Genomic DNA, 27,839 nt, shown 5'->3' with positions numbered 1-27,839 from the left:
TACATTGATATATCTTGGGAGTAACCAAAGTATCCTTTTGTTGGTAGTGTGGATCTTTTCCTGTTGCTTTCATAGTTTGGATATTTTTAAACTGTTTCCAGTCTGTCCTTGACCTATACTCAGTTATTGGTCTCCCCTGGGATGGGTTACTGTGATCAGGGTACTGTACCTACCATGTTAGAAGAGCCACGAGTGTTTATAATGCTGTTTAAAAATATCAGCTGCTTTTATTATCTCTAGATACATCATTATGATTGTTTCCATTATCTATAACAGTTTGCACAATATATTGAGGATATGTATTGGGTTTTTATGGTTCACACATATGCTGTTGATTTCCTAGAAGCTGTGTGTACAATTAGAAGAAACAGCATCTGCCAGTAATGATTATGAAAACAGAAAAAATGGACCCTAAGAAAAAGATCCATAAATCTCCAAGAAAGAGTGCACTCCTGAATATATGCAAACAATATATTAAAAAAATACTTTATTATTACCAAAAATTCACAAAAATATATAAAAACATTAAAACAACACAATGCACATGTAAAGCCCTACTGTTGCTCATAAATGTATACACAGTGTGAAAAACCTCAGACGTTCTGTTGAAATTACAGGATATTGTGGTTCAGACTGGTACTCTTCTGGTAACCTGTGACATGGAGTAATTATATTCTAACAGCTCATATGTACATAGGATTGAGGCTGTAAAATATTTTTTGCAGGTGCAGGATGTGATTTAGTGATTGATTTAGTGATCATTTATCCTCTCACATATTTTTCGTGTAACGACAAATGTTTCCTGCCAATTAGAGGCGCAGCGATGGGGGCAACTTATGCCCCATCATATGTGAAACTCTCTTTGGGATGGTGGGAATGGGAATTTGTGTTCTCTGGAGATTTAACAGAATTTTTTAAATATATATAACATCATGTAACAAAAGAAACATAGGGGAGCACAGCATGAATAGACAGGATCTTCAGATATCAAAGCACAATATACAGATGTTAAGTAATGTTAAGCAATACAGTATTTGGTGATTGATTGGCCAGAGCAATAATCAGACCACCATGCATATACTCAGGGTAGTGCTCAAGGGTTAAATACCACAGTCAAAGCACTAACCCTGGTATTAGGGGACTATACAGGGATTTATAGTAATCTATAATAACCCTACTCACACGGCCGTGTGTGAGTACCGGGTCCTTTAGATTTGTCTTTGTAAGAGCTTTCTGTCCATTCTATGAAGTGGTGCCAGGGATCTTTGAAGGATTTTGCGCTGGGTATTTATATGGGTGAGTGCTATGACCACCCCCTATCTTGTAATCCTCCCTCACAAACAAGATGAATGTATGGAGAACGTATTAGGTATAGTATAATATATTTATTAACAAAACAAAGCTCCACACTCACATATGGAAAAGTCTGCGTCGGCAGCAGCAGGGTCCGTGCACACTTCGGTGCCAGAGAGTCCCTGCTCCCGCGTCCGGTTGCCTAATGATAAGTTTTAGTCCATAGTTTTTAATGCTAAAAGAATCATTGTTAGCGTGCATCAAGAGGAATCTAAAACTTATCATAATGTGAACCATGTGGACACAATTGCCAGTCATGGCTGGTCTATTTAAACCTTGGAAAGACAACTTAGAAGCATATCTGAGCCTGACGAAGTCGGACAAACGGCGAAACGCATGGCTCTATTCTTGTCCTGAGGAGGTATCCGTAGATGTCCATCTAAGCTTGCGTTCCAGCTCTGCGATCGGACGCAGGAGCAGGGACTCTCTGGCACGGAAGTGTGCACGGACTCTGCTGTTGCCGACGCGGACTTTTCCATATGTGAGTGTGGAGCTTTGTTTTGTTAATAAATATATTATACTTTACCTAATACATTCTCCATACATTCATCTTGTTCGTGAGGGAGGATTACAAGACGGGGGGTGGTCATAGCACTCACTCGTATAAATAACCAGTGCGAGGTCCTACAAAGATCCCTTGCACCAGTTCATAGACTGGACAGAAAGCTGTTCAAAGAAAAATCTGAGGGACCCAGTACTCACACACAGCTGTGTGTAGTGTTATTATAGATTACTATAGATCCTTGTATGGTCCCCTAATACCGGGGTTAGTGCTTTGACTGTGGTATTTAACCCTTGAGCACTACCCTGAGTATATGCATGGTGGTCTGATTATTGTTCTGGTCAATCAATCACCAAATATTGCTTAAAATTGCCTAACATCTGTATATTGTGCTTTGATATCTGAAGATCCTGTCTATTCATCCTGTGCTCCCCTAAGGTGAGTCCCTCTAGCGGGAGTTCACCCTACATGGTGGATCGGATAAGGCGAGAGGAAGAATTTGCAGGCCCTACATCGTGGGACCAGACTGATCCGCTTGTTCGTCAGCTACACCTGAGTACAGGAGTGCCCAGGGAGGTATCTATAAGTGCACCACCAGTCAACAGGGGTAGCGCTACCTCACACTTGGGTGGGACTGACATTGGGAAGGGTATTGGTGCCACCGCACCCTAAGTACTTTGGGGGAACTCCACCGGGGTTGTGTGTGGGGATATTGTGTTGTGGGTGTACTGCTTATAGTACTGTTATTAAAGAAGTTATATTATACCCAGTGTATGGTGTTTATTAGGTCCTATGTGGAATCATCCCACGCTGCTGGGATCCCCCGTAGGTGGAGGCGCTACATCGAAGAGCGAGAGAGATCACCCCAAGCTTCCAGAAGCGGTGTTTAGGCCTTCTGTAAGCCAACAGGTACAGCAGCACACATAGTTCCCATAGTCATGGGGAAAGGGGGCTACATTTGGAGGCGCTGCTGAGATTTAGACCTGGGGTGCCTAATCTAAATTAAGAAAAGCCAGATCAAAGAAGGGAACATGCCCCTACCATCCTGCCATGTGGCCCCTACAACATCAAGCATCTCCCAGCCATGTGTTCACCATTAGCCAAGTGAGAGTGTCACTGTCCTTGCCTTACCTGCACTGAGCCAAATGCCAGGGTTTGCTAAAGCCCATATTATAGATGCAAAATGGGATACAGACATTCAGTGGTGTATGCTCCTAGTCGACTCCCGCTTTGATATCCCAGAGGACAATGCCCCACAGTTTCCACAGCTACCCGAAGCCCCACCCAGTGGAAGTCCACTCGTATACCCCAAACGCAGTGTCAAAATGGAGGCACCTAGTGTAACCCCTAGCGTGGGAGAGTGTAAGGAGCCCACATCTGTCCCTCCCCCAAGGTGCCCTAGCCAAAGCGATGCTGGCAGTCGATGGTCCAGACAGAGCCACCACTGTACCGGCAGTTCAGATGGGTCTCAGTTACACACGGGAGTCCTGCAGCAGCTGACTGAGAAGGTCAGCTGTCCCCGGCACATCCCTACCGCAAGTTGAAAGCCTTCTCTGGGGTGCAGCCCACACCGCTGGGAGAAGAGGCGTGTGAAGAGTGGCGAGACCATGCAGTGCAAGTACTGCCAGAGTGGACATGCATGGATGCAATTAAGGGACAAAGAATCGTGGAATGCCTCCGGCCGCCAACATTGTACAACTATATTGTGAGTGCCATGAAGAGGCTGATTCTCAAGACTTGATCCGAGCTCTAACAAAACCTATGGCCTGAAATACAACCCCATTGCGTTGCTGGCCCAGTTCAATGCCCTCAAGCAGAAGGAGGGGGGAGACTTATCTGATTTTCTACGATGGCTGCAACTGACTCTGTGGACCCTGATTAACAAGGTCATCTGCACGGCCGAGCTGGATAATTACAGAATCAGGCAATTCTTGCAGGGAGCATCGCTTACACACACCCTTGTGGCCAGGATCTGCTGTACGCTTTCCACCATGAATCCTCCCAACTTTGAGGACCTAATGGACCAAATACAGGAGCAGAAGGCAATCTTGCGGTTTCAGACCCCCAGGATGTCTCGTGAATCCTCCAAGTGGGAGAGTAACGCGACTCCAGCAAAGAAATCTGGCGCGAAGGAGAAGTCTGAGGACCCTACTACCCAGAGTCAGTCATGACAGACCTTCTCAACGCCTAGGAGATCTGGGTTCGATCTGAAACCGGAGCGACCGCTGCTATAACTGCAACCAGGAAGCGTGGGATGGCTCTGAAATGTTGGATACCTGTGGATATGGATTAAATACCCTTTTTTCCAGCTACCTGTAGTTCTGTCTTCCCTTCCCTAGTCATTTGATTTTGGTGAAGTATCTTTTTTATACTATTTATGATGCGTGCACTTGCCAAATGTGAGCTAATTGTTTTGTATTTTCTGATATATATATATATATCAATATGTGTAAGTGATTACCCCCTGAAGAAGCCTGATTGGTGAAACGTCGGGGGACTAGTGAACGGCGGTAACGCAGCAGGAGGACTGAGGAGGAGTGAGTCCCAATCGAGAAGAGTTTGGAAGTGGAGCAGTGCACCAGCGAGATCTCGCGATACTGGGAGACAGACACGTGACACGGTAGTGTTCGGCTGTCAGGGAGGACGGACACTGAAACACGGAGCAGCAAGGTCTCCAGCGGATCTAACAAACAGGTTACAACCAAGTATAGAATGGACTGTAGCTGATCGGGGCAATGAGTCTGAGAGACTCAGTTTGATTACAAACTCTCCAACTGCCTTTTTATGACTTACCAAGTGTGAGTGGATAACCTATATGTTTATAGGGTTTTATAGGATTTTACATTTTTAAATAGACTGTGTTACACTACACATCTATCTCTATCCCTCTATGGTGTTCAATTGGAATTGAGAAAAAGTCCATTCAAGATGGTGCAGACCCTGCAACAGATCCTGCAGTAAAAAGACAAGTGTGGAAAATAAAAATCCAGTCCCAAAAAGCCAGACAACAAGGCAGTGTTCCAGATCCAACTAATTTGGATGCAGGCTAATTTATTCCATCTATTTGTGAGTGTATCTCTCACCATTCATACGTGACACTTTTTTCAGATATACTACTCTGTTTGTTTTTTCCCCTTTCCCCTTTCTCTCTTTTTTCTGCACCTAGGTCAATCTTTCACATACATACATACATGTATATATATATATATATGTATGCACCTTAACCCTGGCTGTGCTCAAATCTGTGACCATGCAGCAAGCTTAAGCCTATAGGGAACCATGTTAAAAATGGTTATTGAGGCAAAAAGTGACACTGTGTGCTCATTTGCATGTCATTTCCCAGAATCCCTTGCTGCAGTGGAAGTGCTGTATGCTGGGTGATAATGGGGAAAGGCGGGGTTGCTGACCTGCCTAAGACATGCAGATGAGCATACAGTTATATTTGTATATATATATATATATATATATATATATATATATATATATATGCAGATGAGCATACAGTTATATTTGTATATATATATATATATATATATATATATATATATATATATACATGTCGTCAAAAAGAACAGTAGGCACTCCGGTAGGCGCTGGTAGGCAGTAGGTGCATGTCCCATATAAATAATATGTCAGCACTCTGTTTGTAGTTCATCAATTCAAGTGTATTAGTGACAAAGGTGGTACATCAAAACCAACGCTTTGGTTTTCACTTCGGAAAGGTATCGTATTGATATATATATATATTTTTATATATAGGCAATCACAAAAACTCCAGAGCGACGTACGTTTCAGACCACAAGGTATTTTTCTCAAGCTCTCCTTGTGGTCTGAAACGTACATCGCTCTGGAATTTTTGTGATTGCCTGATGATTTTCTAAGATTAAATAATTATTTTTCTACTTTGAGTGTGCTGCGGACCTTGTTTTTCTGTGTCACTAACAGACCGGTGGGTGTTCCCTGTCTATCTGCCAGCACATGGAATTCTGTAAGTATATTATACTATTTTTGTGGGTATGGTTTTTTGTTTGTGTGCACCTAGCATCAGTTTTTGTATATACTGCTGCGGCAGAGTTTATTCGAGCATTTGCCCGTTCTCTGCCGCAGCAGTAGCCTGGCGCGCGCCCGAGAGTGACGGGCGCGCGCCGAAGCAGCGGAAGAGCGCCCTCCGATCGGGGCGCTCTCCCTACCGCTGCCGGGTCCGCCGGGTCCGCCGGGTCCGCCGGGTCCCCCGGAACCCCCTGCCGCTGTCCCGCGATTGCGGGACACCAGGGCTCCCTCGGGGAGCCCCTGGACGCGCGTGCAGGGGGCGCACGCTCCCGATGACGCGTGACCGCGCGTCTATGACGCGCGGCACGCCGAGGGGCGGCCACTAGCAAGCCGGGAGATTTCCCGGCTTGCGGTACCGACCACACTCGAATAAAGTGTGTCGGTACTGTATACCCCCTGCTACACAGAGATCTTCAGCCTGTGTTATTGGGTCCACCAATAAGTCAATTATAGATGACGAAACGCGTAGGGCGTGGCTAAGACTGAGGTGTCACTTTCCCACGGACATTACCACTACTGTTTGAGAGACACTGCAGGCTGTGTGAGGTTAAGAAGAAGTTTGGATCCTTTTCCCCTGGTGGTGCACTAATCAGAAGCAGGGAACTGAAGGTGCTGGTTCCCGGAGGGACTTCCTGTGCGGGGCACCCGACCGGAGGGACGCCACTTCCGGTTGTTCGAACCACGCGGAGAACAAACATGAGAGGACACCATTGCTGATATCGGACGGCAGTACTGGCTTATGAGAGCCTATCTCATACCTGCTTTTAAACCGTGTACCTTTGTGAGTGGGCATTTGACTGTTTTTATTGTTCTATAAACTAAATTGTTATACTTTAATGCACTAGGTGTGCGCCTGTTTCTTTTCTTTTTTCATAGGTATCAACAGGGAGTAGTGACCCCTTTGAAACGGGCTGCCTTTTACCTGGATGCTTTATTTTGGAACAGGACTCTGTGTTTTTTAAGGTTTTTTAAGTTCTAATTCATTTGCATTTTAATTCATTCACTTTTATAATATTCTTACATTTTTTATTTAGTTTATATGTTATTTTATTAATTAATAAAGTATTAGGTTATTGTCATTGAACATTTTACATATTTTAATATATAAACGTAAAATCCTTGGTTAATACTGGTTTTAGTATATTTTACCCACTTTTGCCACCCCATTGGATGCATTCATAGTTAATCACAGTTTTGTCAAGGTATATTAGAGGCACTACTTCGTTTCTTTTTTGTTTTGATATATATATATATATATATATATATATATATATATATATATATATATATATATATATATATATATATATAATATTTTTCAGTTCATAAGTGGTGAACTACCAACATCAATAAAGGGTATATAACCCTCACTTCCCAACCCTTAGGGAGTGTACATCAGTATCTGTGTTAGGGCTACTCAGTATGCATTAACTTACAGTATTCAGGGTGCATGCTTCATGCAGGCTTGGTGTTGGTAAACAAGGGTGAGCGCCATGAACTTTATTCATTCAATGGAAGCTTTATTATCATGTAGGCACAGTCGCACATTTAATATACATAAAGCATCTTGTATTTTCAATTGAGTTTCCATGGTCTATGCTGTTTGCGCAGCTTCTATAGCTGCCCCATCTTGGTCCACTAGGTAGGTGCTGAGACTTTATATTTACTAGGCTACATATAGAGTCCCCTTGCTCTGCAGTACTGGTAGTGCTTCATATCGATGGGGCCCCTAGTACTGCTCCTTCTATGATGAGCCTCATTTAAGTGTGGCCTGCCACTGTGTGGCCTTCTGCCTGAGAGCCAGTGAAAGACCTTCCGTTGGGGCTGGTCCAACAATATCCAAGGGTTGCGGCGAATGGAGCCCCTTTTGGGCATAGTCTGTCTCTCGATATATCTTGGGAGTAATGCCAAACCATACTGGTAGGATTCTATATAAGCAGGGTACTTTCCCTAACCAAAAGCAATAAAGGGGATAGGGAACTTATCTCATTTATAGGGGCTTACTTAACTATTCACATTGAGATTCTTCTTCAACTCTTCCTGGGATCAGCCTTCCAGAAGCTTCCCCCTTCTATTTGTAGCCTAGAATTGTGTCACTTTCGCAGGCAGAAGGGATGGGGCTTAACTTCTGCTTAATCAATCCAGCATCATGTGATAGGGAAGGGGTGTTACTCTGTGTGAGCTCACACAGTTAACCTCTAAGGGCTCTAGTAATCCCCAAAGGGGGTAAAATTTAAATAAACGTTTTATTTGAAGCATTGCTCTATTTTTTGCTTGCTTTTTTGTCAAATGTAAGAAAGTGTTTTCTTCATTTCACACACATTTTGGGCCAAAAAAAGTTTCTGCCACCTCAGACCTGGTGGACTGTTTTCATGCAAATACAATATAAAAAGGGATGCACAGAGATGCAAAGTATGAAACATCTCATTACAATCTATGTGTCATGTAACTCCCCCCTTCTGTATCTCCTCCTATTGCCACTCCATCATTCCCAAGAAGACACACAAGGAGCACAACTTGGAGCAAAGAGATGAATGATGCAAATGATGCAATTTATGTACATTTTGCTCCACATTTGCCTTGAAACATAACCTCCATAGTCTTGGATGTATTACCCTTACAGCCTTAGGGCCATCTTATATATAGGTGTTCACCTATCTTATAGATAGGTGTTCAGTTTATCTTGACTTGCTTGAATCCACAGAACTCATATATATGCAAATCTCCACAGCACTGCAATTTTATAAAGGGGGCCATTTACTAAACCATCATTGCTGTACTACTGTGATAGAGGCAGTACAAAAGACAGCACCTTATTTATGGAGTATTTCCAGTTTAATACATCTGGTACAATCCTTTTGTGCCGGCTTTTGCCCCAATTTTGCAGCCAGGAGACGTTAGTAAATAATCCCAGATGTGTAGATCAGAAAAGATTGAATGGTTGGATAGCTCAATGTTAATTCAGGCAAAGTACCTGTCAGTAGCAAACAATGGCTTAAGTACACGACGTTAGAAATGTACTGTATCGTGAGGAGATGGAATATGGTAGTTGTCTTGGAACACCACTTTTGCCTTGATACATAACCCCTTTTGTTTGGAGACTGTGTGCTTAGGGGTGGAAACTGCAATCAAGTGCAATTATTCAGTACTACATAAACTGGTTTTAGGAAAAACAACAGAAAAGAAAAAGTACAGTACTGGGAAAACATTAAAATGTGACTGGGAAATAATAAAATAGATTAGAAGAAATGATGGCTGTTCGCCATTCTCCTTGAGAGTGTCTAGAGGGGTGCACTGGAAATCAATTTGACAGAGAAGAGAGTTGGATATGGTGTTAGTACTGGGCCACCTAGCTACTGTAGTATAGGGGATTATTCAGCTATATGTCATAAACGTCTTCCATGGTAGTTTCTGTTTGATAATGCTCCAATCTGCACTATAATAATAGTTTGTTCTTGTATAGCACTGCTAGTTTTTACGTAGCGCTTTGCAGAGACATTTTGCAGACACAGTCCCTCCTCATAGAGCTTACAATCTATGTTTTTGGTGCCTGAGACACAGGGAGATAAAGTGACTTGCCCAAGATCACAATAGCTGACACCGGGAATTGAACCAATTGACCCTGCTTCAAGCTCAGTGCCAGAGTCAGTGACTCACTGAGCCATTCCTTCAGTTTAATGAATAAGCTTCTTAGATAGTTTTGTCTGGCTATGTGGATACCCCTTCCAGATACATGGATGTCTTCTTAAATTACAATATTAGAAATACAATGCTGTGGTCATTTTCATCATTTTGTAAAAGGGAGGTGTGAGCTATTTTATTAGCTAGACAAAGGGAATATGTATGAAATGCCACACACTGAAGCACTGCTAAGACATACAAATTGCATCATATTGCTTCAATGTATCAGTCTGCTTGGTCCAATTCTGTTCAGCTTGGCATAGTGAGCATTTTGGAGAGTTAGGGGAAGAGAGGGAACTAGGTGTACTTTATAGGAACAAATCCTCCCTAAGCCCACTGGTCAGAAAGCGTATCGCACAGCAGATGCTAATACCAATTATAGACTTTGGGAACATAGTATATGGCACAGCACCCAAAACTCACCTTAGCAAACTAGACACCCTCTACAAATATATATGCCGCTTTGTCCTTCAATGTAACTACAACACACATCACTGCAAAATGCTCAAAGAACTAGATTGGCCATCATTGAGTATAGGCCCAAGTTCATCTCTCCTGTCTTGCCTTCAAATACTTCTTGGGTAAGCTACGTGCCTATCTGAACAAGCTCCCCACTTCTACCACATGCAGCACTTATCATCTGAGATCTGACTCCAAGGGACTTTTCATGGTCCCAAGATTCAACAAAGTAGCCGGCCACCCCGCCTTCTCTTACCATGCACCCCACAACTGGAAAAATCTACTAGAGACTCTCAAAACCGGTACCAGTCTAAGTTCTTTCAAAACTAAAGCTGTCTCAAATTTTAATCTGGTCTGTAACTGTTATTTACGCCTATAACAAATTTATCTTTAACTGTTCATGCAATGTCTTTTTATATAACGTAGAACCCTGTTCACCTAATGTACCCATGTATTTGTAACCATATATCTATCATCACAACTCTGTGCCCATGACATACTTGAAAACAAGAGGTAACTCTCAATGTATTACTTCCTGGTAAAACATTTTATAAAAATAATAAATAAGTAGAAAGCCAAAACAATAACGTAATAAGATTAATCAAAACTTGCGCCAATAGTACAGTAACTTTCTTTTCAATTTCCATCAACTAATGCACCAGGCTTGGGTGGACCGAATCTGTGCTCTTAAGAAATCTGCATTAAATGTAAGATACAAGATTTACAGATGAAGCAGGCTTGAGTGGTCCCCCACATACCTCAACAGAGATTCCATAGGATTTAATGGTAAAGTTGCCACAGAATACTGCACTGTATCGGGACATACCTCAAAATAAGGAACAGTTACGATGGTTGCATCTGTACATGGACCACTGGTGTATATGCAGATGAAAAATGTAACTCTATGATTTTAAGAAAATTGCCTTATCTTAATAAATATCCCCCCAGGGGTATACTTATTCCAGTCTAGTCTCTATTATTGATACCATTAAACAAGACCTTGTCTTAAGAGAACTCCAATAATGTATTGGCTTTGTGACAGGTATTTTATTATTACATAGTATTTCCCCATCCATGACAAAAGCGTGATTTAAAATGTATTTATAGAAAAAATGCAAACCTAAATTTTGTTGCAATGTTGAATAATGAATTGGAGTTACAAATTAACGTTACGCTTGATTACACTAGAAGGATAAAATGAATGGTTATTAAATTCCAATGTTCTGTGTATTTTTTCTGTTTCGCAGTCATGGCTTTTCCTGAAGTTAGATGTAAAGTGACACAATGGGATAACCTTGGCCAATGACATAGATTATAACATTTTTAAGCTCAGATCCACAAAGCTCACTTGTAATTTAACGTGCCAGTACCCAAACTAAACGTCACATTAAGCCTAACATATGTATCTTCAAAGGAGAATCATATAACATTAAGCCATTTTTCTAGCATAAAGAGCATAGCTTTAACTATAAAAGGCATTAGTGATAATGGCGTGCCAATAAGGAGTTTTTATAACTGTGCATATCCACTAAAGTTTGTTAAGTTTAGCATGGTGATTTAATGCTACGTTAATTAGTAACACAAAGCCCAGCACACACTGTCTATAGATAATAGAACAAATGAAATGGATAATGCCAGAAAGAAATGAAATGACATTTAATATGTAACACAAACCACCAAAAATAGAACCACATCCCCTACTTCAAACAATGATAACATGCAATAATAGAAACATATAACTGGCAAAAACAGAAGGAGTAATGGAGGGGGGAGGGTGCGGTGAATAGGGTACAAATACAATATAGGGTCAAGACAACACATAGGTGGGTACAAAAAATGGGGAAGCAGCAGGGGGCAACATTTCGGAGAAGCCCCTTCGTCAGGCCCATTCCCCCTTTCTCCAATGGAACAGAGGGGATCTTCCCTGTCCCCCAGACCCACAAAAAAAACATCAGGTCCCAAAGAGAGACTAAATAAACCCCCACACAAATAGTTCAATAGAATATATGTGAACAACCAAAATGGTAAGTAAATAGCAAAATCAGAAGGAGCAGGATAAATGATGTGAAGCAAAATTGCAAACGACAGTCAGTCTAGTGAATCTCAGTAATCCTGCTCCTGTCAGAAGCTGGGGGCGTCTGTGTAAGACTGTGTCTGCCATGTTGGTAATAAGGGAAAGATGACATCATCCATCAGTGCTGCGGGTGCATTCCCGACATGGACATCAGCTGAGGGCTCTGCTACAAGTCCCGTGATGTCAACCTCTCTTCATTAGGATCCCTAAAATCACTCCAGTGCATGCGCGCGTGCGCACTGCGTGCCATGATAGAAGTCCATTCAAAGTGAAAACGGAGAGAACTGCGCATGCGCAGTGGGCTGGAGAGACGCAACATAGGATTGTAGTGGCTGCATAGAGCTCCAATGAGTAGTGGATCGTCTCCAAGTCCAGGAATACATATGTAAAGCAGTGTCAGAGTAGTGTCAGCACTGAAGGCAGCTGCAGAGGGGCAGGTCACACAGACAGCCCAAGAGTGCCTCACATCATTTATCATGCTCCTTCTGATTTTGCTATTTACTTACCATTTTGGTTATTCACATATATTCTATTGAACTATTTGTGTGGGGGTTTATTTAGTCTCTCTTTGGGACCTGACGTTTTTATTGTGGGTCTGGGGGACAGGGAAGAACCCCTCTGTTCCATTGGAGAGAGGGAGAACGGGCCTGACGAAGGGGCTTCCCCGAAACGTTGCTCCCCTGCTGCTTCCCCATTTTTTGTACCCACCTATGTGTTGTCTTGACCCTATATTGTTTTTGTACCCTATTCACCGCACCCTCTCCCCTCCATTACTCCTTCTGTTTTTGCCTGTTATATGTTTCTATTATTGCATGTTATCATTGTTTGATGTAGGGGATGTGGTTCTGTTTTTATTTTGTTTTTTTATTACTTAAGTTTTTATTGAGCATTTTCAAACATACAAAATAAGGTAAACACAACATATTACACAAAAGAAAAGGGGGATACAGTAATACAAATAAACTGGCTGTGGAACAATAGAGAGGAGGGAGAACGGGGGAGGGGGGGAAGGGGTAGCATTTGTACCAATATCGCACTGTATTCGACAATTTAAATACCACATGTATCACTCTGTTCAAAGTATTCTAGTCTATATATGGGGATATACCTGCATGACGGAACCAAGGAGCCCAAATATTAGAGAATTGCGAGGTAGAGCCGTTCAGATAGGATGAGAGTTTTTCCATATTGACTATATGCCAAATTTTGTTGTTTATTTGATTTAAGGATGGGGGGGCCGGTTGGTTCTGTTTTTGGTGGTTTGTGTTACATATTAAATGTCATTTCATTTCTTTCTGGCATTATCCATTTCATTTGTTCTATTATCTATAGGCAGCGTGTGCTGGGCTTTGTGTTACTTATAAATGTTTATTGGACTATTGGGTCCTCCGTAGTCCGTTGCACCCTGCAAAAATTCTCTTGTTATCCAGTGTGTGCTGTATATCACTGTTCTGTTCTGCTACGTTAATTAGGTCATACCTAAAATTGGCATTACTCAAATATAGACCTTGAAATACGGCTTTTGTACAGTAGGTCCTGGATATAACATCACAGTTAGGTATTCTTTAACCAACTTTATTTCTCTTTATCTAGATAGTTCTTTGTATGTGGTAATGGGAATACAGTACCTTTATGATCATCTCCCATTAGTTTTATTTAAGACTAACAGAATCTGGAGTTGTACCAATTAAATATAGCACCCCCCCCATCCTTTTGCCCCTTGACTGTATTTCAATAGAAGCAATCTCAAATATTATTGTTGAATTTCTCGTGATATTTGGGACTGATTGGAAGGTTTGAAATGAGTGGTATCGAGTTCAAAAGATTTGCTGAATATTAATTGTTCACAACTTCTTCACTTTATTTGCACCATTAAGTTGCACCTGAAACCATGTTTATTTTTATGATTTAACTAACATAGCTTTATTTCCCATCGTTATTTTGCCTCTTTTTCTCAACTTGAGTTAAAAATGTACAGTGTTTCAGGATCTGGATCGGAGTCACACCAAGACTTACATAACATCATGTTATTGGAAGATAATGAAATGGTATGCTACAGTACAACATGATATTAATCCTATCCTCATGAGATCTAGAACAAACATTAATACAATTAGCTTTTAGGATATGCATTAACCTCAGGGATCATACAGTAATATCCATCTGTTTAAGGTATCATCACGTAATGAGGCCTGATTCAACTGAACTTTGTGGATATAGTCCCCTTAAGCATTAGACATGGCCATTTAACATGTTAACGTGAACTAAACAACATTACAGTAAATTCCCCAGCACTTTAGGGGTTTAATAAAATGTAATAAGCCAAACATAAATTCATTTTGTGAATCTCTTGTTGAAATCTAAACTGCATGTCATCTTGGTCCCGGTGAAAGGACCAAGATGTACAGTATACCGTTTAGATTTATTAAAAAAAAACTTATTGTATGAAGCTGCCTTATCTTTTCAATGTGTTCTCATACACAGTTAGATAAAGAATCATTTACTTATATTAAATATTTTAAAATATATGACAAACATGATTTAGAATTATTTTGTCTCATTAGAATGTATATCCTTTGACATTCATATCCATGTTATTAGAAAAAAAAGTTATATCAATACTGGGAAATTAAGCTCCTAAGACAATATTAAATATTCAAACCAGTGAAAACAAAGGATATTAAAAATAAGTCGTATGATACCTTTTATTGGAAAAATAATGGTCTACAGTGTGAAAGCTTTCGAACCTCCTAGGATTCTTCTTCAGGTGGATACTTAACATGGTTCTTCTTCAGGTAGAAATATCACAGAAAAAGGGGGGGGAAGGAGAGCACAAAATGAATGTGCCTCCTAAAAGAATTCACTATACTGCACTCCTACATTGTGTAAAATTTAACTTTTAATACATTTCCTTAAAACATATGTTACCAAAACGTCGTGTAATGTGAATTAAAAATAAATTAAATTAACAATACTAAGCATCCGTGTCAATGAATGTATGTTGGAATAATCCCAAGCAGTTTATTGTGGTTGAGATTGGAAGACAGAGGATGCTAATAGTCAGGGTAAACACCCCTCTGAAGCACCTATGAGACCAAAATAAATGTATATAAATGTAAACACTCAGTGAGTAATTACATAATAAGCATTCAGCAGACCTGCTTGAACATATGAACCACAGGGCACTTAGGATTGATAGTTAATGGTATGTTACCATTCAATAATTATGGTAGTGCAGCTGGTAATGTGGTAATAGAGAAAAATAATTCACAACATAGTGAAGCTGGTACTCACAGCATTATTACCAGTGAGTTACTCAGCAACAAGCTGCAAGTGGACACGTCATATAAAGCAGGAAAGCTAACTCACTGACTGTTGGTAAATAACCAATATTAGATCTACATAGATAGAGCCAGAAGACTACAGAGCACTACATAAAAACAGCTCCAAGTAGGAGACTGACAACATTGCGCGTCCAACGCGCGTTTCCCTCCAGCAAAGGAGCTTCTTTAACATTACAGTTAGATAAAGAATCATCAACATTACGGCGCAATGTTGAAGAAGCGCCGTAAGGCGTGAAACGATCGTCGGGTGAAAGGCGACGCGCAGACAGATGACGTCAGCCGGTTTCTTTTCCTGAGCGCGAGACGGAGCAGGAGGGATCAACCCTGTAGCTTATATGCTATACCAACAGAACGGGTGATATTTAGCGCACTGCGAATATATATGCACATTTGAGGAGTACTATAACCCATCTCTGAGGAGTGTTATACTATGGGATTATAGTTTGCATATAGACAGTGAAGCTATGCAATAGGTCTAGGGCTCCTTTAAGCCCATTGTCAACTGTATGAGTGTAACTGGTTATATACAGGCTTATTGAAGCCCACACATACGGGCACCTGATCATTTGTGGTGAACACATATAGACCTACAATACTTAAACTGTATATCTGTGGGCCCATGATTACTAATGAGGCCGCGATACTTATACTTATGTTGATCACAGATAAGTAATTTGAAAAATACCCTTTTGTGTTCTGTTTGACCTGCTCCACAGCTGCTCTTTGTGGATAACGTATTAGATGATTTTATATATAAATAGATAATAATTATAAATAATTTAGGTGTATTCAAATAGATAAGTTTATATTTGCATAGTATTAAATAAATAATTTTTTGTTTTGTGCTTTTAACCTCCTGGTGACCCATATGGTTTGCATAACAATTCTAACTACTCTATATTATAATTTAGTTGAGTGCATATCTATGGGATTTCTTTAGTGGTCATCTTGGACCAATCCTATATACAATATGTTTCTATATCCCGTGCACCACTTTTTATCTATATGATCTGATTATTAAGGTTGAGCAGTGATCTCCACCCCCTATATCCAAATAACACAAGGATAAGACTGTGTGTCAGCAACCCCCAGAGCGCAAGCTAGCAATATACTCCTCTCTTCTACTGGCCTGTATATGTTAAATCTGACTGTCACCCCACCCCAATTGCCAGTCCTGCCCTAGTTTTGGTCATGCACCAGTTACATTTTCTATGAATAATATATTTAATGTCTCAGTCAAAATAAGGACCCCATGAGTTTTTTGGGGCCCCAAGTAGCCGTTTAGTTTGTGCATATCCTCCCTCCACCTATAGACATAAACATATATTACAACGCTGAATTACACATTGACAGCAAGTCACTTACCTGTCGCTTGGAATGCTCACTGTATTCTCCAGGAATATTGTGCGCACTCTTTATTAAAGTTCTCGCGATGTGATAGTAGTAAATACTAATGATGGTGAGTGGAACAAGGTAATAAACCAAGAAAATAAGCACAGAATGAATCTTAGGATGCAGATCGTCATTCTGTGGGTATGGAATGCAGGCTGTGAAGCTGACATTGTCCGTTCCATTGATGTATGCCACTTCAGAAAATACTGCTTCAGGTACTGCTAAAAGCATTGAAATGATCCAGATGGATGTAGCTTTAATACAAGTCCACAGGACAGCACTTGATGTTTGGATGTCCATTGGATTTACAATCGCTTTGTATCTGAAATAATAAAACATAGAAAGTTACAGTACAATCCAAAGGGTCTACTTGTTTTGTCTGTTTCAGTGATAAATTCACACTAAGGTCTCCATTTAATATACTGTGAGTCCGCCTTCCCTATGCTGGAGAATATTTTTGACCTATTCACTTGAAAGAAGCGGAACTCTTCTCCAGCATAGAGAAGCATATCCACAAGGGACTTAAGAAAGTAATTCAAGCTGCTATGTTTGTGCTCTGTCTGCATCAGCATGTAGCTTGGAAGACTAGGAACATGAAACGATAGTGAGAGTTTCTTAATGAAGGGGAGCGCAAAACTTTTGCTGCTACGCCCCCTGTCTTGCTTGCTCCGGTTCTTGCCCCCCCCCCCCTACCTTGCATCCACGTCAAATTACGCTGGGGGTCGTGTGCGCACCCCTGCCTTAATGCTCTCTTGTAGTACTACCTTATCTAAATTCATCAATCTCTTAGTTACTTTGTACAATAAACAAATTGCCAGCTGTGAGCAGTCATATATATTTCTGCATAAGGAATTTGTTTCAGCTGTTTAAAGATAGGTAAACACGTTTTTAATTCACATTTAATGCTCATGCTGTAGAATATAATAGGAACAAAATTGTTTTCTTATACATTAATTCTGAAACAAAGAGCCAAGCTTCTGTTAAAAAAAAATCTTTTAAGCATTACAATTACTACTTAAAATCTGCAATGATAGGCACTAACACCATGGAAAATTAATCATAATGAATCAGTTCATACAGTTTGACTGAACATTATGCTTCAGGTTACATACTGTACATGTAGCATGCATATTTTCTATTTACTAGAAGATCCGGCTGTAACATCAGTAACTTGGAAGATGCACAGCTCAGTTAAAAATAGATAAGGGCTAAATGGCAGTGCAGGTTAAAAACAGGTTTGATTCACTGGCAAGATGCGCATAGCAACAAAACAATACAAAATATTCAAACGCGTTTCACGCATTAAGGCGCTTTGACAATGGAGGCTGGTAGAGTGGACACCCTGGGGGATTGCTTCATCCATATCCCGATCTGATATTTGTCCTCCCCCATCATTACCATCATAAATTCAAGTGTTGTGATCTGTTAGCACCTCCACAGATCTACTACATTTGGGATCATGGGAGAGGAACTTCAGTAACATTCCGAATTGAAATAATTGCTGACCCGTTCTGTATTCATCAGTACAGTACTTCATATTGAGACCAAAATATCACAAATATTTTACTCTGGAGAGTTTCCATAAGTATAATCCAGTGTAACTTTTCAGCACTGAATGTGAACCAAGGGTTCCATTTACCAATATGTTCTATTTATATTTCTGTCACGTAAACAGTGGTCAGTGCCCAGGTTTTGCATAGGACTGGGTTTCTGCTTAGTAAGAGCTAAGTGTGGCAAGGATTACATTTTATGTCTATCTACATACAATTTGATACTTAAAGAGACAGTGCCTTTTTTGCTATTAAATACACTTTTACATTGGACATACATCTCGGTGTCCTTGAGTAATTATGCTGTGTATCCCATGTTTTTAAGGAGCTACCAATACCCCAAAAAGTGACATCTCACATCTGTTCTCAGAAGTGGGATACTTTGGGTCACTTACAAAGGACAAATAATCAGCAAATTGGTGAAACAACTGGCAGCCAAATTGGCAGAAATTATGCAACAGCTGCATCAACAAAAGCAGAAACTGCCCAGCCTCCTTGAACAAAGGCAGCAAGTACTAAGACACAGAGTGCGATGACTTTGAGACCATCAGCAGAAATAATAAACAAATGGGGTGTGAAGGAAGGCATTAAAGCCTTCCATGTTAACTTTGCCAATGAGGTCCAATGGAAGGAGGAAAAGTGCACACAATGTGCAAACACTGGTGGTAAGATATCGTTTAAGTCCATATACCGAAAAAGGGAACCAGGTGCAAAGGGATATACATACACAATAGAAACACAGAAGAAAAGTGACCGAGGTCACAACAGGCCCTTTAGTATGCACTCATGGTTAAGGTAACAATTATATTTATGTGGATTTAATATCCATAGGGGAGAGCCCCACTGTCCAACCCAAACAATACCTATAGTACAGCAGTGACAGGACGTATAACTGCTGTCAAAAACAAAAACAATAAATCTTTAATAGTATTCAAATATCAACGTCGAACAAAAAAGTGCAGCGAATATAAGTGAAAATAAAATTGGAATAAAATAAGTCCCCAGGTGGGGAACGGATGGTAGATGTTAAGTGGTAATAGGGTATCACAATATTAGACCACACATATTTAAGTAAATAATTGTGTGTGGGTAAATCCACGTCCCTATAATAGCATATCAAACATATCAAACACAGAGCCTGAAACTACATAGGTCGTATAGCATAGAAGGCAAACGGTAAACAGCAATTGTATCTGTGCCAGTGTGATACAAATATCAGTAGCGTATAACAGTGTGTCAGTACATACGATACATATAGTAGTGGTTAATGAGCCACTGTAATTGCCAGACAATTTACAGGGATCAGTAAAATAAAAAATGATCACCAATATGGCTGGGCAAATTCCTCAGTATATATCTGTAGGCACAAAGTGAATATCACATGTATCTATGCTGGTGTAGTGGAGGTTTCAATGGCATATAGCAACATGTCAAAACAGAGGCTACATCTAGTAAAAGGCTTCAAGCCTCTATATATACCAGACAGTCTACAAAGATCACTTAGAGTGGTCAGATGTGATCATAATAAGAATGGGAGAGTTCCCAAAGATACAACCGTATATTCCGTAGGTTCAGAGCTCTAGGAGTGGTGCCCAATATTGTACTCTGTATTCAAGGTGTGGTCTTGCTAATGCTTTGTAAAGGGGCATAATTATATTTACTTCCTTTCCATCCATTGCCCGTTTAATGCAAGGTAATGCAAGTTGCCTGTTAATTCTTGTTTTCCAAATGCATAACCTTACATTTATCTATATTAAACCACATCTGCCATTTACCTGCCCAACGTTTCCAGTCTAGCCAAGTCCTTCTGGAGAGAAATTACACCCTGCTCTGATTCTACTACCTTACACAATTTAGTATCATCAGCAAAAATAGAGACTTTGCTCTCTATGACAACCTCAAGGTCATTAATAAACATGTTAAAAAGCAGGGGTCCCAGTACTGATCCTTAGGTACTCCACTCACGACTTTAGCCCAACCTGAAAAAGTTCCATTTATGACAACTCTCTGTCTGTCCTTCATCCAGTTTTAAATCCAGGTGCAAATATTTTTAATGAGTCTAATTTGCTTTATTTTGTACACTAACCCACTCGTGCACAAACTTTTCCCCGTGCGCACCCCTGCCTGCTCTGTGGCTCCCGCCATCCCCCGCTCTCGGCCCCGGCATCAAATGACACGCGGGGTAATTTGATGTCACGTTACCATTTTAATGTGACGTCCCTAAACCCAGCGGCGTCATTTGATGCCGGGTCACCATGACGACACGTCGCTAGAAGGTAAGTGTGTTATAGAGGCCTCGCGTGCCCCCCCCCCCCCGGCATTTCATTTAATTGTCTTTGGGGGAAAGCGCAGGACCTCTATAACTGCCGAGCCCCCCCCCAGAAAATAGTGTGCCCACCCTGGGGGGCGCACCCCCCAGTTTGCGCACCCCTGCACTAACTGTATCAAAACAATTGTAAATTGTATCAAAAGCCTCTCCAATATCTAAGTAGACCACACCAACTGCATTACCCTGGTCTAAATTCCAACTTACCTGCTCAAAGAAACAAACAAGGTTAGTTTGGCATGACCTATCCTTCATAAATCCATGCTGACTATTGCTAATAATTTTGTTTTCCATTAGGTATTCCTGAATATTATCCTGTATTAAGCCTTCAAGTAGTGTCTACACTATTGATGTCAGGTTTACAGGTCTGTAATTCCCCAGTTGTGATCTAGCTCCCTTTTTAAATATACGCACCACATATGCCAATCTTGTGGTACTGAGCCTGCGGAAATGAAGTCCTTGAATATTAAATGTAATGGTTTGGCTATTTGAACTTAACTCCTTAAGAACTCTTGGGTGCATGCCATCGGGGTCAGGTGCCTTAGGGCTCGATTATATCAGATGCGCTGTGCGGCAGTGCGATCCGGTGATGTCACCCTCACGCTGCCGCCGAGCGGTATCTTGATTATACCAGGGAAACTGCAAAGCAGAGACAGGGAGGCTTGGCCATGAGTGGTTCGCATCATTGGCTGGAATTGCTGATGTAACGTGGCCATCACCAGCCAAGAACAAATCTGAGGATCGCGTCAGGAGACATCCTCCCCACAGTTCCACGCGGCACGCATGCCGCAACAGGTATGAGTGCTTCTATTGGTTTAATTAATGTTGTTTTTTAGGCATGTGGCACCACTGCGCGCAATTTTTGGTATAATCAAAGCCTTATTTACTTTAATTTTATCAAGCACCTATGATCTTCTTCCTCAGTTAACCAATTGTTTGTTAATATAGAAGTTGTGGCTTCCTCCTCAGAAATACTTTCAGTTAGGTTTAGATCAACATTGGGGTGATCCTCACATAATTTTCTAGCTATATCTAGAATGCCTTTAACTTGTGTTGCATAGAGAATGTCAAAAGGAGAAATGCCAGTTGACACTTGATGTACTTCTCATATTGCAAACATAGGACATGGTAACATCTAATTCCAATCTTTCCCATCTTTGCTAACTATTTTCCTCAGCATTTACTTTAGTGTCCTATTAAAACATCCCACTAATCCAGGGGTGCGCAAACTGGAGGGGGTGCACCCTCCAGGAATGCGTAAGATTTTTTTGGGGGGGGCACGGGCGGTTGCAGAGGTCTCGCGTTCTTCCTCAAGGTATTTTAATGAAATGCCGGGGGACCGCGTGAGGCGTCTGCAACCTCTACATACCGAAATTCAGCTGGCTTCAGGACGCGTGACCATGGCAATACGGTGTGAAATGACGCCGCATGTTCATGTGACGTCACGGTTGCCATGGTAACGTGACGCAGCTGCGTGGTAAGGGCGGCGCAACAACGAAGAAGAGCAGGTGGGGGGGGGCAAACAGCAAGAAAAGTTTGCGCAACCCTGCACTAATCTATTTGTTTCGGTATGATAGAAAATGATGTGTAGTTTGAAGTATTAAAAATGTACACAAGTCCTTTGTTAAGTATGGCAAGTATTTTATTTTTTGTATCTATCTACAGTCTTCTGCTTAAAGAGACAGTCATTTTTTGTGATTAAATACCCCTTTGAGTTAGACATACACCTCAGCATTCTGGAGTGACAATGATGTGTACCCCAAGGTGTAAGTAACTATCAGCACACCCAAAATTAATAACCAAGAATAAATTCAGGAAATTTATGACATTCTAATTTAGCAATGGTTAGCAATGGCTCTTAACAGCTCTTTTGAATTCGACATTTCTCAAGAATGCTACAGTATATTAAAATGTATATTTATTCCACTGTAAATAATGAAGTTCTGGAACTGTGACAGTGTTAAACGTGTGCAGAAAGTTAAATCATTTTTAGTGTATGTCAGATAAGAGATATGAACCCAATGCAAGTAGTCAGTCACTCCGGTGGGAACAATAAAAGTGGTTACGTATCACATAGTCCTTGATGAAATGTTGGCACAGCAATACCAAGAGATTAAGCAAATAAAAAAATGACAATGCTTTCAAAGTTTGTCTGTTTTCTCTTTCTTTGATAAATCTGTACCAGGTTTTTGTTTTTGCACCAGGGAAATGTTTATACTAAGCTAGCAAAAGCAAAGATTCTGTAAGCCTAGTTAATGTGACATTAACCTAAGTTAACGACCATTAACCAAAACTCTGTATTTACTAATCATAACACAGTATTCACTAAACGTGGAAATAACCAGGTTCTACTCCTGCAAAAAGCAAGGTGTTATTTTTAATAATCATTATTATAAATGATATGTAAATTCAGCATGCCGTGCCATATATATGCGATACAGCATTGACGTTGACAGATATAGCCAGCTTCACTTTTGCTGAAGCCCAGCATCGCTGTTAGTGATCCATTACTTCTGAATGCATATTTCTCAAGTATCTCTATGTGTTATCTCCCCATGTGGACTATACAGATGTAGCCTTTCCTTATGGCCCAGCGTCTGAGGGAAATTCTAGAGCACATAAGGGACACTCCGCAGGACAGTCCATAACAGGCTATAATGGACCATCTGATTAACACAGCGAGGGTCCCTTTTTTTGAATGGGACTGGCTCTGTGTGAATCCTACCGGGCTGTACCTGTCTGTAAGAGATACGCAGTCAATCTCCCTGCACGGCTCTTTGAGGCGATCGCGGGGTTTTATTTTATTGTAATAACACAGCATTGTAGCAGGGGGTCTCCAGAGCTGAATTGCATTAATTTCAGGTCCGGGGATTCCCTGTTTCCCAAGTTACAGGACCCGATATGTCGTAAACAAACAGTGATACTTTGTGCACTCTACAAAGTAAAGACATTTAAAAGATTTAAATAATTGAAATTGGCCTTAAAGAGGACCACCTGAGAAAATTAAGTAAATGGAGGAGGGGGTGGTAGAAGTAGCAGTGTAACCAAGTGTTTAAAAGAATTGTGGAAGAAGCTTACAGCCAACCAACACATTCCTGGGCCTTTCTCCTTTAATTAAACCCCTAAACCTCCAAGTCATAATTTTCATTGAGTACTTTAAAATTAATATATCTTAAACCCATTTAAAAAATAGAAATCATTGAAAAACACAAAATAAACTATTTGAATAACATTTATATTCAATCGTATCTCATTTTAGTTCAATCATCTAAATGATGTTGTGGGTATTTTGGGGGTTCAATTTGAGCTTGTAGGTGTTCTGTATGTTTTATAATTCTTGTGCAGCTAGTCTTGGCTGTTTTGGAGGGTGGCAACCTCCTATCCAATTGAAGCTCACTCCCTCCCACATTTAAATGGTTAAAAGCTCACTCCATGGCATCTCCAACTATCAGGGGAACTTGCCTGCATGCAGTGTGATTGTGACAAATCTATTACAGAGTGCTTTTCCTGGTAATGTACAGGTTAATAAAAGCTTCAATCAGACTTAGAACTTTTGCAACTCATATTGACAGATTTATTATAAATCATTCTTCCTGGCAATGCACAGGTTATTAAGAATTTATATTAGTGTAGGGACCCTTGAACGTGGTCTGCCGTGAAGTTTGGCTCAAGGGCTTACAACAATTTGGCCAAAATGTTAAACTAAAAGACCATTTTATTTATTAGTTAATTATACATGTATATTTAGGCACTGTACCGTATATAAGTTTTTCTGGATGTGCACTGAGCTTTGTCTGTGTTTTATGTTATGTCTCTGGTTTTAAATATAAATTGCCATGCTCAGTAGCACTCCTCTGTGAAACTTATATGCTTATATATATGTTGTGGGTATTTTGGGGGTTCAATTTGAGCTTGTAGGTGTTCTGTATGATCTAAATGATGTTACACAATTAGGCCATCACGTATAGATTGGTAAAACATTATAACACTAGCATCCTCAGCCTTATACTGTACAACAAGCAAATCATCTTTTATTTCTCACAAATAACCAGTTTCACAGGAAAGTAAGCTTGTTAGGCATTACAGCACTGTTTTCACCTGTTTTTCAGTGTATGTTATTAGTGGGCCCCTGTGTCCTAATTAAGTAACTGACCATGCATCTAAAACATTCATGCTGTATCAGTTACTATTAATAAACCACTTAAATTTACATTCATGTAAAAAATCATTAAATAACCAGAAATAGGTTTTATGGGTCTCATTGTGCCACCTGAGTAGAAGAATAACATTGACATACAAATAAACTGTAATGAGTGTAAATCTGGTTAAAGTCCTCCAAATATCAGCTAAAGAAGATTGATTCGGAAATAAATCTCAGTGGTCTGTACACTTCAATCTCATTTGCATGAGATAAATCTTAATTTTTTAAGATTGTTTGACAGTAATCTGACATGGGAAAGGGAATAAACATTTGTCTGCAGTATTCAATAAGCCTAAACCTACAAGATTTTACAAAGACCAGGGTAAATTAACATGTTCAGAGGCACAATTTCAGAGACATTTAGTTTATTGATGCAAAATCATATCAGACAAATTACATTCCTACAGTTGCAGGCAAGTGGCTGTGTTTAGTGAAAAACAACCAACCTGTATTCTAGGCATGGAGCATTTGAAATAAGGCTTGGTATGTGATGTGGATTCTAATTCTTGTTTGTCAGTGAAAAGAACAGCAAATCTGTTTTGTAAAGTTGAATTCAAGGTAGCCTTATCCCTGTTTATAGTACATGTATCTTTCTAACTAGGGATGTGGTTCTGTGTTACTCTGGTACTTCTTAGCTCTGGAGATAATCTTCAACCTCCAACACTTTTAAGAGGCAAGGGTAATTCTTGCAGCAATTGATTGGGGTGGGAAAAGGGACAGATTTTATGTGAAGCATGAAGTTTGTTTTATTTTTATCTAGAAACATTTTAATCCCTCAGCTAATCAATAAGACGTAGGTAGTGTTTATCTGGGGAATTGTGTTTATAAACTGTGTGACAAACTTTGACATATTTAAAATTGTGTAACAGTAATAATGTTACACTCAGGCAAAATGAAGAGAATTTTCAATAGATCAAAAACAAAATTCTGTTACACTGGAAAAATGTGTATTGTATAGTTACATATAATAGTATAGTATACATAAGCTTTCCACGCTTGGGCTGTCCATAATCTTCTTTTAAAGTCAGTCATCCCTTGCTGTGGAGTATGTGAGAGCACCTCCCCAAAACGCTCCTAAAAATGGGGGCTCCCAACAGGAGCGCACAGGGGATTACTATAAAGCCAATAATAAACTGGATTTATGACTGTAAAATAAAGCCTTAGATAAAATGTAGGTATAGGTAATTAAAAAGTTTTATTCATAATAAGAGGTCTGAACGACCACACACATGACAAAAACACAAAACAAGCGGTTCAAATTCCGCTATAATGCTGCCGTGTGCACACACACTATACAATCACAAATGACACACATACATTAAACATGTACGAAGACCCACTGTCACAAACCACCCAATATGCAGTGAAGCTCTAAGTGTAATGAAGATACCAAAGCTGGGCATTGTTCTTTCCAAGTTATGTCATCAGTAGAGAAAAAATATGTACAATGGTGTTTAAAATGTTACTGTGCTAGTGCTGTCAGAAGCTGGCGGGTCCCAAGTAGTAACTTTGTTACTTGCAACAAAGTAATATTTCTTCCACCACTTGTATAGCTTCTGCTAAGGTAATTTGTATCTGTTTTTTTTAGTTTGTAGTTAAAATCACTGTCCCTAACTTCTACCCCCCCCCCTCAACACCTCCCTCTACCCTCACTCCCGCACCTCTCTCTCCTCCCCTCACCCCTCTCTCCCCCCTCACTTATCCCCCCTCACCTCTTTCTCTTCCCCTCACCTCTTTTTCTTCCCCCCTCCTCCACCTCTCTTCCCCCCTCACCTCTCTCTCCCTCCTCATCTCTCTCTCCCTCCTCATCTCTCTCTCCCACCCCCTCACCTCGCACTTCCTCACCTTGCTCCCCTCTCACCTCGCTCCCCCTCACCTCTCTCCCCCCTCATCTCTCTCTCCCACCCCCTCACCTCGCACTTCCTCACCTCGCTCCCCTCTCACCTCGCTCCCCCTCACCTCGCCCCCCCCCCCACCTCTCTCCTCCCCTCCTCCACCCCTCTCAATCTCCCCTCACCTATCTCTTCTCCCACACCCTTGCCTCTCCTCCTCCCTCGCCCCCTCACCTCTCTTGTCCCACCCCTCATCTCTCTCTCTTCTCCCCCCTTACATCTCTCTCTTCTCAACCCCTCACCTCTCTCTTCTCCCCCCTCACCTGTCCCTCATCTCCCCCCTCACCTCTTTCTCTTCCCCCCCCCCCCACCTTTCTCACCTCTCATTTGCTACTTTACTTCTTTTTCCTACACAGGGGCATCAGCGTAGTTCCGAGTTATATATCTTTACAAAAATGTCTATTGTTTTATGAAAAAGGCCTACATTTAGCCTATAATAGTAATAATCCCCTCAGTAATGCCCTGTTCTTCAGGGATTATTACTTATGTAATACCTAACTCTGGCGTTACGCTCATCCAGATGCGGAACTATGGCTTTTTCTAGAAGGGTACAAGAACAGAAAGAAACAGGACCCCACTGGAGAGCACTCAGACATGTACAAAATCAGTGTACTATCAATGGAAATGGTCATAAGTGGAATGAGGAATGGGTGATTAAAATAAAGTTTAATGGGAGTAATAACTCAATTAAAATAGGTGTAGAACACTAAGTTAACAGGGTGAATGAGACTCAAATTGAGCCAAAAAAGCATAGCGATAATAAAATATGCCGTATAGATGTGTATATATATGCTAACACCCTTGATGATATGTTCAGGGTGTGGCTAGATGGTTGAACCGAGGTGGCCTCTGCCTGTGAAATTATAACACAGGTACAGCCTGGATGTATAAGGTTGTAGTAGATAGCAACAGGAGGGGAAATATATACACCAATGGTGGTATAGGTAAATACCCCTAACTGAGTTGGCAACAGGTGATACAAATGCTAAGTAGGCACTGCAACTGTGCCAAGTCT

At 40.7% G+C, this 27,839-nt stretch overlaps 1 protein-coding gene across 1 annotated transcript in view; it reads right to left on the bottom strand.

The window, feature by feature from the left end:
• Positions 1 to 27,839, bottom strand: part of NMBR (neuromedin B receptor) — a 166,324-nt gene that overhangs the window by 28,451 nt on the left and 110,034 nt on the right. The window contains exon 2 of the mRNA XM_075597779.1: positions 16,829 to 17,177. Within this exon, the coding sequence (XP_075453894.1) occupies positions 16,829 to 17,177 (349 nt within the window). The remainder of the gene's footprint in view (positions 1 to 16,828; positions 17,178 to 27,839) is intronic.

This window comes from Ascaphus truei, chromosome 4 (assembly GCF_040206685.1).
Source record: "Ascaphus truei isolate aAscTru1 chromosome 4, aAscTru1.hap1, whole genome shotgun sequence".
In the NCBI taxonomy this organism is placed as follows: Eukaryota; Metazoa; Chordata; class Amphibia; order Anura; family Ascaphidae; genus Ascaphus; species Ascaphus truei.
Note: the sequence above shows the minus strand (reverse complement) of the source record. Positions and strands in the feature narration are given on the sequence as shown.